The sequence below is a fragment of the Amblyraja radiata genome, chromosome 31 (genome assembly GCF_010909765.2).
Source record: "Amblyraja radiata isolate CabotCenter1 chromosome 31, sAmbRad1.1.pri, whole genome shotgun sequence".
NCBI lineage: Eukaryota > Metazoa > Chordata > Chondrichthyes > Rajiformes > Rajidae > Amblyraja > Amblyraja radiata.
Genome location: NC_045986.1, coordinates 25,004,137 through 25,016,736, shown reverse-complemented (window position 1 = coordinate 25,016,736; position 12,600 = coordinate 25,004,137). Strand labels below are relative to the sequence as shown.

The following is a 12,600-nucleotide window of genomic DNA, read 5'->3' as shown; positions in this document are numbered from 1 at the left end:
TATACTGCAGTTCTGTCATATTTAAGTCAGTAAAGGCAGTTTAATGTTTCATGAATTCTGACCAAGATACACGCACATGTGATGCCATGACATCCCTCTTCACACATGTTGATGGCTTTGCTGTGTATTTCCTGCATTTTATGAATTATTTAATTCATATTTCCAGCATTAGACAGTTGTTACTTTGATACAAGAGAAAACAATGGCATCTTTTAGAATAAATGATTTGCCCTCTTCTGCATTAAAAAAAAAACTTAACATCAATTACAATCCAACCAGATCTAAATATTCTGTCTACAAAGTTAAAAAACAGTGTTAAAATTCTGTGGCAAGTGGGTGGGGAAGTCATGTACATACTGGGTTCATTTATCGTAGTATGACTGACATTGTTAAAAAGGTTTGGAATCGGGAAAGCAATTCGGGATTTTATTTTGAGAATCTTTCTCATTTAAAAAAGACTTTATACAGTTTTCAATGCCTAATAATTTGGTACTAGAAATAAAACAAGGATTTTTTCCCCCCACTAAAACATTAAGAGCCAGTTTTTCAAATGAGCATTGAATTAATTCCCTCCTTTGCATTGTTTAAACTGCTGGTCCTATTTAGCTGTTGAGCGATCCGTTAAAAATTTAGTTTGGACTTGGTGCATTAAATAAATTCCTACCAGCTTGTAGTCTTTTGGGTCTGTTGTGGCACCGTATTGAAATTAATTCCGGATATTAAGCCAAATTGAAAGTTAATATGAGAATACCATCACCTATTAAAGTGTACCCACTGCCTTCATTTGTTTTTTATTTTGTACTTTGAGAAACATTAAGGGGGTGTCTTTCTCGAGCACCCTACTCTCTTTTTATACTGCAAAATGTATGTTGCCATAAAAATATTACACATGTATTTCTATTCTTAATGTTTTATCCTACGGATATTTGCCAATTTGGATCTTCTCAATCTTGGCTCTAGTGAAGTCACTGACAAGAAAGCCCTCCCACTGCATTTTTCAGAACCGATCAAAGTGCACAAAGGTTCTGCCCATCTTTGTGGGTGAGGAAAGTATGTGAAATGAAAATCCTTTCCTTAATCCACACTCCACTTTTTTCCCCAATCAGGTTTTCTATCTATCCAAGTTAACCAATGTTCTAAAGTCGCTAAATATAACAATGGAGATAAAGATATAGTGAGTACTAAAATATGTCTGACAATCAATCCACTTCCTACCAATGCACAACAAAATCATTTCCCCCCTCAGCAACTCACAACCAAATAATAGAAATTTCATCTTAGCAAAATATTCTCCTCTCCCAACAAGAAAAATACAAACTGGTAGTCTCCTTTGTTACTGAACCACCTCAAATTTACCCCCCCCCCCATGTTAGTTTTGGGTTGTGAGAGGCAGCATGTTCTCATTGGCTTGAGTGTTAAAATTCCCATCAAAAATCAGCCAAGATTTCAAAATCTGTGATTGCTGGTATTTGCATAGTTGGACAATGAGCCAGCCACAGTTTAGGACGGGTATAGAAACATAGAAAATAGGTGCAGGAGTAGGCCATTCGGCCCTTCGAGCCTGCACCGCCATTCGATATGATCATGGCTGATCATCCAACTCAGTATCCCATCCCTGCCTTCTCTCCATACCCCCTGATCCCTTTAGCCACAAGAGCCACATCTAACACCCTCTTAAATATAGCCAATGAACTGGCCTCAACTACCTTCTGTGGCAGAGAATTCCACAGATTCACCACTCTCTGTGTAAAAAATGATTTCTCATCTCGGTCCTAAAAGACTTCCCTCTTATCCTTAACCTGTGACCCCCTTGTTCTGGACTTCCCCAACATCGGGAATAATCTTCCTGCATCTAGCCAGTCCAACCCCTTAAGAATTTTGTAAGTTTCTATAAGATCCCCCCTCAATCTTCTAAATTCTAGCGTGTCCAAGCCGAGTCTTTTAACCATGGAGAATTCATTCACCCACATTCAGTCAAGGCTTGATATGTGAACAATGGCCAGCTAATAGAGGGTGACTGCTCCCTGCTGAACTGTTTAAAGAAAAGCACCACTTTCACGAAAGAAGATCCATATCCTACAATATAGACATTGTAATTCGTAAAGGGTCCCAGAAACTTGTCATAATTAAGTAAAGCATTGTTGTAAGATGTTCCTTGCAACATGCTCAAATCTCATTCTACCGCATTCTTTTGGAGGAAAACTCATCCAAGTCCCCCAACTTCAATTAACTTATTTTATTAAAAGTGAGGGTGACTTTTATAAAGCTGCATTGTGACTTTACAAGGACTGGTGAGTGCTCTTGCTCCCAATGGGAATATCTGCAGTAGATTGTCATGCAAGCCTAAGTCTCTGATTTAGGGACACTGCAGTGATGTTGCAGGAAATGTTGAAATGTCTCCTTGGAAGATTTATCAAAGCGGAACAAAGAAAACCTTGTTTCTGTGAAACTTTGTACGTGTATATCGGAAGTTATTTTGTAAATAAAGATTTAACTATTGGTATTTTAATTGATGAACCTCTTATGGTTTTCTTTTAGCCCTTTCTCACACCATAAAGGAAATCAAACCAATGGAACAACAGCACGAGTAGCTGGTCCTGAGTAAAATTCTCATTATATTTCCCATCAAGACCCTAGATCAGGTATGGAGCAATTTGATGTGGAATAGTTATACACATAGCACCTAACTTCAAAGGTTCCCCTCAATACTCGGGGTAACAGTTGAGCATTGATAAGGGAAAAAAAGTTGGGCGGAACTTTAGCCATATTAGTGAGGTGTATGTGTAGATAGAAAATAATTGCTATTGGTGGTGAATCCTGCAGTAGTATTATAGTCACTCACACTACAGGTTGGGTTATAAAATTGCCATTAGAGATTTGGAGAAGAGGAAAAAAATGGGTGTCCCATAATTGCAACAGTTTGTGCAGCTAGCTGACAGCTGAAAGTATCACGTTTTATTCTGATTTTCAAGGATGTCTGTGTAGATATTACATGTTTTCTCCATGATTGTACAAATTTTCTCCATGTACTCTAGTCTCGTGTACACTTATTAGCCACTGTAAGTTAACTGCAGGCAAATGGCAAAAAGAATCAAAGATGGGGATCTGCGAGAGTGAATAAAAGGCAGGAGTATTTGGGAGTAGAAGTGGAACTAATGGGATTGCTCCTCTGAAAGGCAGTATACACCTGATGAAACTAACAGAGTGTAGGTAGTGGAAGGATTAATGGAGCAATGGAAAGAAAACATATAGGAAGTTGTTAGTTGGCTTTGTCAGTAGCTTGAAGAAGGAAATTTTGATACATGATCTTCATAGACATATCAACGTGGAAGGGGTATCCATTGTAGTAAATGCTGCCTTTTTGACCAGTGGCCAGAAGATCTAGGGTGTCAGAGGAACTGAAGGAAATTCACATTAGGCAAGAAATCGTGTTGGGTAGACTGATGGGACTGAAGTCTGATAAACCCCCAGGGCCTGATGGTCTCCCTCCCATGGTACTTAAGGAAGTAGCTCTAGAAATCGTGGACGCATTGGTGATTATTTTCCATATCTTCTTCTTCTTGCGTATGGCGTGCACAGCCTAAAGTTGTAGATCAAGTGGCATGAAAAACTAATCTATTTGTGCACGTCTGGTTGAAACAGGGTGGACCACGTGAAGGTTGTAATCTCCCACCCCATTTTCCAATGTTCTATAGATTCAGGATCAGTTCCTGCGGATTGGAGGGTAGCTAATGTTATTCCACTTTTTAAGAAAGGCAGGAGAGAGAAAACAAGGAATTATAGACCAATTAGCCTGACATTGGTGGTGGGGAAGGTGCTGGAGTCAATTATAAAAGATGAAATAGCGGCACATTTGGATAGCAGTAACAGGATCGGTCCGAGTCAGCATGGATTTATGAAGGGGAAATCGTGCTTGACTAATCTTCTGGAATTTATTGAGGAAGTAAGTAGGAAAATGGACAAGGGAGAGCCAGTGGATGTAGTGTACCTGGACGTTCAGAAAGCATTTGATAAGGTCCCACATAGGAGATTAGTGGGCAAAATTAGTGCAAAATTGGTTGGCAGACAGGAAACAAAGATTAACGGGTCCCTTTCAGAATGGCAGGCAGTGACTGGTGGGGTACCGCAAGGCTCGGTGCTGGGACTGCAGCTATTTACAATATACATCAATGATTTAGATGAAGGGATTCAAAGTAACATTAGCTAATTTGCAGATGACACAAAGCTGGGTGGCAGTGTGAACTGTGAGGAGGATGCTATGATACAGGGTGACTTAGACAGGTTGGGTGAGTGGGCAGATGCAGTTTAATGTGGATAAATGTGAGGTTGTCCGCTTTGGTGGCAAAAACAGGAAGGCAGATTATTATCTGAATGGTGTCAAGTTGGGAAATGGGGAAGTACAAAGAGATCTGGGGGGTCCTTGTTCATCAGCCACTGAAAGTAAGCATGTAGGTACAGCAGGCAGTGAAGAAAGCTAATGACATGTTGGCCTTCATAACAAGAGGAGTTGAGTATAGAAGTAAAGAGGTCCTTCTGCAGTTGTACAGGGCCCTAGTGAGACCACACCTGGAGTATTGTGTGCAGTTTTGGTCTCCAAATTTGAGGAAGGACATTCTTGCTATTCTTCTTCTTTTCGTCTCCATCGTGTCACAAATGTTGACCTCACTGTCGTCGTCCGTCCTGAAAAGGACGCAAGCTTCCGGCAACAATCAGTGGAAGCCATCACTTGTTGCAATAGATTATGGTGGTAGCAGAATTAGCTCAGGATACTTTCAGTTTCCAGCCCCGCGACATGGACGCTTCTGCTGTGGGGCTATTCTTGCTATTGAGGGAGTGCAGCGTAGGTTCCCGAGGTTAATTCCCGGGATGGCGGGACTATCATATGTTGAGCGGCTGGGCTTGCATACTCTGGAATTTAGAAGGATGAGAGGGTATCATATTGAAACATATATGATTATTAAGGGATTGGACATGCTAGAGGCAGGAAACATCTTCCAGATGTTGGGGGCGTCCAGAACCAGGGGCCACAGTTTAAGAATAAGGGGTAGGCCATTTAGAACGGAGATGAGGAAAAACTTTTTCACCCAGAGTTGTGAATCTGTGGAATTCTCTGCCTCAGAAGGCAGTGGAGGCCAATTCTCTGGATGCTTTCAAGAGAGAGTTAGTTAGAGCTCTTAAAGATAGCCGAGTCAGGGGATATGGTGAGAAGGCAGGAACGGGGGGTACTGAATGTGGATGATCAGCCATGATCACAGTGAATGGCGGTGCTGGCTCGAAGGGCCAAATGGCCTACGCCTGCACCTATTGTCTATTGATTACATTGAAGATTCCTCTACTTCAAGTTCCTGTGGCAATTTATGAAGGAAATTCGTTTTTTTTCCTGTGTCCTGAACAAACAACATCAATGTAAACTGTTTATTTGTCTAATTATTGTACATGGAATCTTGCAATTAACCAATTTGCCACCAATATACACTATATCTCAAGGTTTGTTTATTGTTACTTGTACCAATTAAGGTACAGTGAAATTCAGATTGCCATACAGTCATATCAATAAAGAGCAAATCAAGACACCCAAATATTTTTTTTAACTATAACATCCACAACAGGACTCTCCCACATTCCTCAGTGATGGAAGGCAAAAAAAGTTCAATCTTCTTCCCTTCCATGCCATATCAAATGTGGCATGACCCCAACTTAGGGAGATCTTCCCTTCTCAGTGTCCAGCCTTCTAATTCTCCAACTCTGCCCTGCCAACTCTCCTCTCCACAAGTAAGACTGTTCAGGCAAACATAGTCACAGCCTGTTCTTATTTAAACTTATTTTTTCCTACCTTAACTCCATCTTTTGTTTGGTCATTTCCCATTTATGTCTTTAACATCTCTGATGCCCTCCATGACTTTGTTTTCCCATATCTTGGGTCCAACTTGCTCACCTTCGGTTCACACCAGCAGTTCCTCTGAACTTGCATCCCATGTGAAGATGGTATGAGGGCCCTCCACTTTCTTTAACAGAAGCCCAACCAGCTCCCCTTCAATGATTCTCATCTCATTCCCACATTGAATTACTTCAACTCCACTCACTTTCTCTAGATCAAAGACGGAGTATGGGAACTCGCATAGCTGAAGCTTTGCCAAGTTCTAAGTGGGAAACCAGGTCAGGTGTTCTTTCCAATATTTTTAAATAGGGGGGGAATAGTTCAAAACTTCTAAAATAAATATAGCACCAACACATCCCAACAGCAGCACCTGGATGCCGCCTCTGGCATCATCGTGCATGCGTCATCGAGCGTTTTGTCCCAACCCCCAGGAGCAATTGTTTTGAGCCAAGAACTCGCTCTTTTTAAAAATACCCAAATATATTTTCCTCAGTAAATTAAGTCCGGAACAAGCCTGTTCTGGAAGGGATGGTGTTTTGAGTTTAATTCGCGTCGTTTACGTTCCTGCCGTTCCTACACGCTGCGAGCGCTGCCCAGCGGTGGCGCCATTTTGCGCGGGGCGTCGGTGAAGCGGGTGTTGCCGGGCGGCCGCCATTACTGTGTGGGGCGCGAGGGAGCGAGACATCAGCGAGTTGGCTGTTGCGGGGCAGCCGCCATTGCTGTTAGCGGCTAGAGCAGAATATCAGCGAGGCGGGCGTTGCAGGGCGACCACCATTGTTGTAGGCGACTAGAGCGGGGCATCAGCGAGGTGGCTATAGCCGGGCCGCCACCATAACTGTGGGGGAAAGTACGGGCCGGAGCGAGGTGGCTGTTGCCAGGCAGCCGCCATTACTGTGGGGGGCAAGAGCGGGGCGGCGGCGAGGTGGGTGTTGCCAGGCAGTCGCCATTACTGTGGGGGGCAAGAGTGGGGTCGCCGCTGGGACATGCCCAAGTCGTGCGCTGCCTTCAACTGTACCAATAGGTACAGCAGCAAGAACAAGGAGCTCACCTTCCACAGGTAAATCAAAGACTCGGCAAAATATCAAATCAATATATAGAGAAGTAGATCATACACGTAGATCATCGATGCAACATGCTGTGAAAAACTACCAGCAGGGAGCCAATATCTTATTTGCCACAAGTAAATCTGTCTAGGAGCCAGAATATTAATAATCAGTGTATTAAAAGCAGGACAATTGCTTTATTTGAGATAGTTTAATGTATAAAAATACAATACAATAAATTAGGCATTAGTACCTCGCCTTACACAGCTAAGTGAATCTGTCAGGAAAGCATAACATCAATAATTGTTTTGTGGATGTAAAACATAACCATTTTATTGAAAGTAAATGTAAAATTACAGTACAACATCAATAGCACATCAGACCATTTGGTAAAGTTCCCCATGGTAGGCTGATCCAGAAGATGGGATTTACAGTGATTTGGTTGTCTTCAGAACTGCCTGATAGATGGCAGAGCATTGTGGTGGAAGGACAATATTCACGCCGGAGGTCTGTGACCAGCTACCTCTATATTCAGCTTGGACATAAATGTGGATGGATTGTTTAGTAAATTTGCAGATGACACCAAGATTGCTGGGATTGCAGACTGAGGGAGGCTGTCAAAGTATATAGTGGGATAGAGACCAGCTCCAGAAATGGGTAGAAAAATGGCAGATGGAGTTTAATCCAAGCAAGCATAAGGTGTTGCACTTTGAAAGGTCATTATATAAGGGGAAACTATACAGTTAATGGCATGACCCTTAAAAACATTGATTATGGATCCCACAGAGGGATCTAAGGGTCTAAGATCATAACTCAATAGAAGTGGCAACACAAGTAGATAGAGTAGTAAAGAGGGCATATTGTATGATTGCATTTGAAATGCAGTTCTCGTCGCCCATTACAGGAAAGATCTGGAGGCTTTGGAAAAGATGCAGGGAAGGTTGAACAGAATAATGTCTTGGATTGTTTTCTTTGGACCGTTGGAGGTTGTGGGGAGGCCTAATAGAAGTATATAACATTATGAGAGGCATAGATAGGATAGACAGTCAGAATCTTTTTCCCAGGATTAAAAAAATAAAACACTAGAGGGCATAGCTTTAAGATGAGAGGGGCAAAGTTTAAAGGAGATGTGTGAGGCACTTTTTGTTTTCACAGAGGGTGGTGTGTTCCTGTAATGCACTGCTGGGTGTGGTGGTTGGGGTAGATACAATAATGGCATGAAAGTGACTCTCGGCTAGGAATGTGGATATGCAGGGAACAGAGGGATATGGATTATTGCCAAGGCAGACAAGAGTTGGTCTGGGCATCATGTTCAGCACAGATATTGTGGGCCAAAGGGCCTGTTGTGCTGTTCTATGAGTAGCTTCCCTGTCTCGGGTAACCTGTAGAAACCAGCATCATTCATACGGGTACTGAGAGTTAGTAACAATTTATATACATAATTGATCAATTAATAAATTAAAATAGTGCAATAATGTATTAGGTCCTAGAGGAAGGAAAGGGGACAATATAGGTCTAGGTAATGGATGGTAGGGTAGATTATTAATTGTCCAGATAAGACTGATGCACTGTAGTTGCTGTAAGGATAGGGCTTGTTGTTGAAAGGGCAGATTGTTTCATTCTCAGATGCTCTTTCCAATTTACTCAGGTTTCCATTCAGCAAGCCGGACCTGTTAATAGAATGGATGAACAATGTAGGAAGAGCTGAATTCAAACCCAACCAGCACACAGTTATTTGCTCAGACCACTTCAAACCAGAGTGTTTCAACACCTGGGGGAACAGAAAAAATCTGAAGCATAATGCTGTGCCCACAGTCTTCCACTATCCAGATAATGTAAAGGTACTGTATTAGTCTTGTTCGGACCACCTAGACATCCTGGGTTTTAACTGCTCCAAAATAAGCAGCCTTACTTTAATTGCACAGAATTTAACCTCTGGAATTTTCTTCCCAAACTCGCTTGCTCAGCATCCCTCTAAGATGTTCTTTAAAATCTGTCTTGTAATTTGTGCTTATGTTCAAACTGCAGAAGCTGGTTTACAAAAAAAAAAAAGACAAAGTGCTGGAATAACTCAGTATGTCAGGCAGCATCTCAGGAGAACATGGATGATTTAGGTCAAAACCATTCTTCAGACTGAATGTCCGGTGGGGGTGGGGGGGGGGAGACGACGACCTGGAAGTAATATAGGGGAGGGGGGGGGGGGGGGGACCTGGAAGAAAGATGGGGCAGGACAAAGCAAGTATTAGGTGGGGGTTTTTTGATAGGCAGATGGTTGGACAAGGCCAGAGATGAAAATACAGAAAGGGTGAGACAAAATAATTGCAAATTATAAAAGTAGAGGAAGGAATGTAGGTGGAAGACAAGGGCGAGGGGGAAAATAGTGGGGCACAGGGGAGAGAGGGAGGGGGGAAAGAAAGGGGATGGGGGGAAGAAGGGGGGAGGGCTTGTTTACTAAAACTGGTGAATTTAATGTTCATACTGTTGTGTGTAAGCTACCGAATGGACTATGAGTTGCTGTTCTCCAGTTTGCTTGTGGCCTCATTCTGGCAAAGCAAGAGGCCAGAACAGAAAGATCAGTATAAGAGTGGAAACAGGAGTTAAAGTGGTTAGCAACCGGGAGATCCAATTGACATTGGTGGACTGAGCCCAAGTGTTCAGCAAAACGACTGGCGAATATACACTTGGTCTCGCTAACGTACAGAAGGCCACATCGGAAACACAGGATGCAGTAGATGAGGTTAGAGGAGGTGTACGTGAATCTCTGTCTCACCTGGAAGGACTGATGGGGTCCCTGGCTGGATGGAAGTGAGGGAGGAGGTATTACATCTCCTGTGGTCGTAGGGGAAAGTACCTGGGAAGGGGGTGGGTTGGGTGGGAAGGGTTGAGTGAACTTAGGTGTTGCCAAGGGAGTGGTCTCCGCCAAAAGTGGAAAGGGTTGGTGATAGGAAGATGTGACTGGTGGTGGGATCACGTTGGAGGTGATGGAAACATAGTAGGATGTTGTTTGTTCTCATAATTTATTTACAATGGTATTATGAATTAATTTGAGGCATAAAAGGCTTTTCAGAAATATAACATTTGTAGAAGGATGAGAGTGTGAAGGGACAGAGTGGTGCAGAGTAGTAGACAGTGGTTTTTCATCTCTGGGTCTTGGGCTTTAATCTGGACTGGGTTGAAAGCATTGAGATTGTGATCCTGCACACAGGAGGTTTATAGAAGTCTGTAATTTGGCCCAATGTGCAAAAGGGGGTTGACATTGAGATTACAGGGGGGAGGTTTACTCTACATTGTTTTTCTAATCTGCAATGCTTGATCCCAAACGAGAGGATCCCCATTGTGCTGAGCAAAGATTGAATCTGAATCTCAATGACTGTATCTTGAAAAAAGTTGCATGAGGAGATATTGTAATGGAAAACACAAAGTTGCGTTGAGACTCCCCTGTGAAGATTGAGTGCCTCGGCAAGTGCTGAAAGATTATCAGTGACTGTAGAATCAGTACCCCAGTCATCATCATTTTTACAGTCTGAAGAATGGTTTCGACCCGAAACGTTGCCTATTTCCTTCGCTCCATAGATGCTGCCTCACCAGCTGAGTTTCTCCAGCATTTTGTCTACCATCATTTTTACAATGTTGCGAATAAGGAATTTTGTCCTTCCTTCCATTATTCTAAACTAGGGTCCATTGTTTGACTCTGTTTGTATTCCAGCAGAGACATCGTGCAAGGAAAAAACTGAAAATAATCAGTGAAGTATTAAAGATTGAAGTTGCAGAAGAAAATCTTGAAATGGTGGGTATTGGAACAAGTCGGGGCATGTGAAACCTGAGTTTGGGGGTGGGAGTCAGAATACTCACACTCCTTTGGGGAAACATTAGCTGAAATAAATAGGCCATATGAGACACTATGGCTGAAAACTTTTAAATATGTAATAATATAAATGTTAGATTGTTAATTAACTCAGATATAAGTGACTACTCATTTTCAATATAGGCATTTAAAATTAGTTCGATTAACAAGAGATTAATTATAAACTTTATAGCTGTTGAGATTCTAAGGAAAACAACATTTTAGGTCTTCCTGGATCACAATATTTATACAACCTGAATCATAAGGGGGGGAGAGAGCTAACTACGTAAGAATGTGCTTGTATTGTATCTGTAGTTTGGTTACATATTCATATTTTATGCATGCGCAGGGAAATGGATGGTCTTGGATATGTTTTGCCTGCTTCAGTTGTGCTTGCAGAAGGGGTTTGGTCACCCAAATAAAATGACATAATCTCGCCTTTGATCTGTGCTTATTCGTTGAACTACATGAATGTTGAGTTGCATGGATTTCTTCTCATAGGCGCCTGAGCTAGTTCTGGGTGGAGAAGAGGAGAACACGCCACTGGCAACCCCTGCTGAAGATGGTTCCACCAAACTTGGTGCAGATCACACCTACGCTGCCACTAACCTGGGCATGATGAAGAGGAGACTGTTTACTGCACTGGAAAAGAATGAGAAGCTGCGGAAGCGGCTGAAGGTGAAGCAGGAGGAGATGAGGAGAATGGTGAAGAAATGGCATGCAATTAAGGATGAACTGGAGAACCTGAGAGCAAAGAGTCTGTCAACGGTCAGCGAGGTGCCCCTCACAGACACAACCCATCTACAGGAATGCATCAGTTAAACCAAAGTGTGTTTGGAGAACAAAGAACTGTGAGTGAATGGACGGTTCACACAGTCGCCACATAACCTTGGCACTTGATGAAACTTGTTGGTGCACACAAACTGCAAAATATTATGCTTGAACAATTTAGAAGGAAAACGATAGACAATCGCCTAAATGTGGAACTGATGGAGGCAGAGCAGATCCCAATCCAGCATGGTTGAAACCTGTCATAATGTCTTGCTAATCCCTGAAGACATCTCTGCGACTGAGTTGTAAAGAGTTCTGGCAACTGATTGTCACAGATTTTAGTTGTCAGAACTATGCAGGGCTAGTGGCAATTTTAGGAATACAAGTCTGACCTTTCAGAATGCAATCTTTCATTGTCTGTGCTGACGGGTAGAGTCCCCTGTGATCATTCTCAGCTCAGATTCACGTCATCAGGAGAGGTGGGGAGAGAACATTTGCCGAGAAAATAAACGGAACAAATAACATATGGATTTGAAGTTGTTGTTAATCTCTTGTCACAACAGAATTGTTTTGTTGTGGTTTCAGGTTGAAGTTATGGATCTTTCTTCCACAGTGAAATACGTTGGAGGAAGACATGAGGATAGGCAGCCATTGGTTATATATCTGGAATTACCATCAAAGTACCCCCACTCTCCACCTCCACCACTGACAGTGGTTGTCCAACATGTTCTGGACACTGAAAACAGCTGTAATAGACAGTTGAGAGGGTGAATCTTATTTTTATGAAAATTATGAATTAATCTACATCCTCTTTAAAATAAATCTACCTCCAATGATTATTGATCCTCTGATCATTGGAAACAGTCTCTAATTGTTTATTCAATTAAACTATCTACAGTTTCTAAACACAATTATATCTCCCCTCAATCTTTGCTTGAAGAAGAACAATTCTATTTTTTCTGGTCCCTCAACCAATCTGAAATCCCTCATCGCTGATGGCATTTTGATAAATTTCCTCTGCACCCTCTCTAAATGCTTATGTCGCAAATAATACAATTGAAACC

General features: G+C 42.2%; 1 protein-coding gene across 3 annotated transcripts; it reads left to right on the top strand.

The window, feature by feature from the left end:
• The first annotated feature begins 1,814 nt into the window (after nt 1-1,814).
• On the top strand, nt 1,815-12,385 carry thap3 (THAP domain containing 3). 3 transcript variants are annotated; one of them, XM_033048149.1, is made up of 4 exons: nt 1,815-2,642; nt 8,570-8,762; nt 10,628-10,708; nt 11,267-12,385. In XM_033048149.1, exons 2-4 carry the CDS (start codon nt 8,607-8,609, stop codon nt 11,585-11,587), a joined length of 558 nt encoding a protein of 185 aa, XP_032904040.1. In that variant the 5' UTR covers nt 1,815-2,642; nt 8,570-8,606; the 3' UTR covers nt 11,588-12,385. The 3 variants fall into 3 exon arrangements, with proteins under 3 accessions (XP_032904040.1, XP_032904039.1, XP_032904038.1); XM_033048148.1 differs by lacking the exon at nt 1,815-2,642 and adding an exon at nt 6,317-6,935 and having other exon boundaries at nt 10,631-10,708; XM_033048147.1 differs by lacking the exon at nt 1,815-2,642 and adding an exon at nt 6,320-6,935.
• The last annotated feature ends 215 nt before the right edge of the window (nt 12,386-12,600 follow it).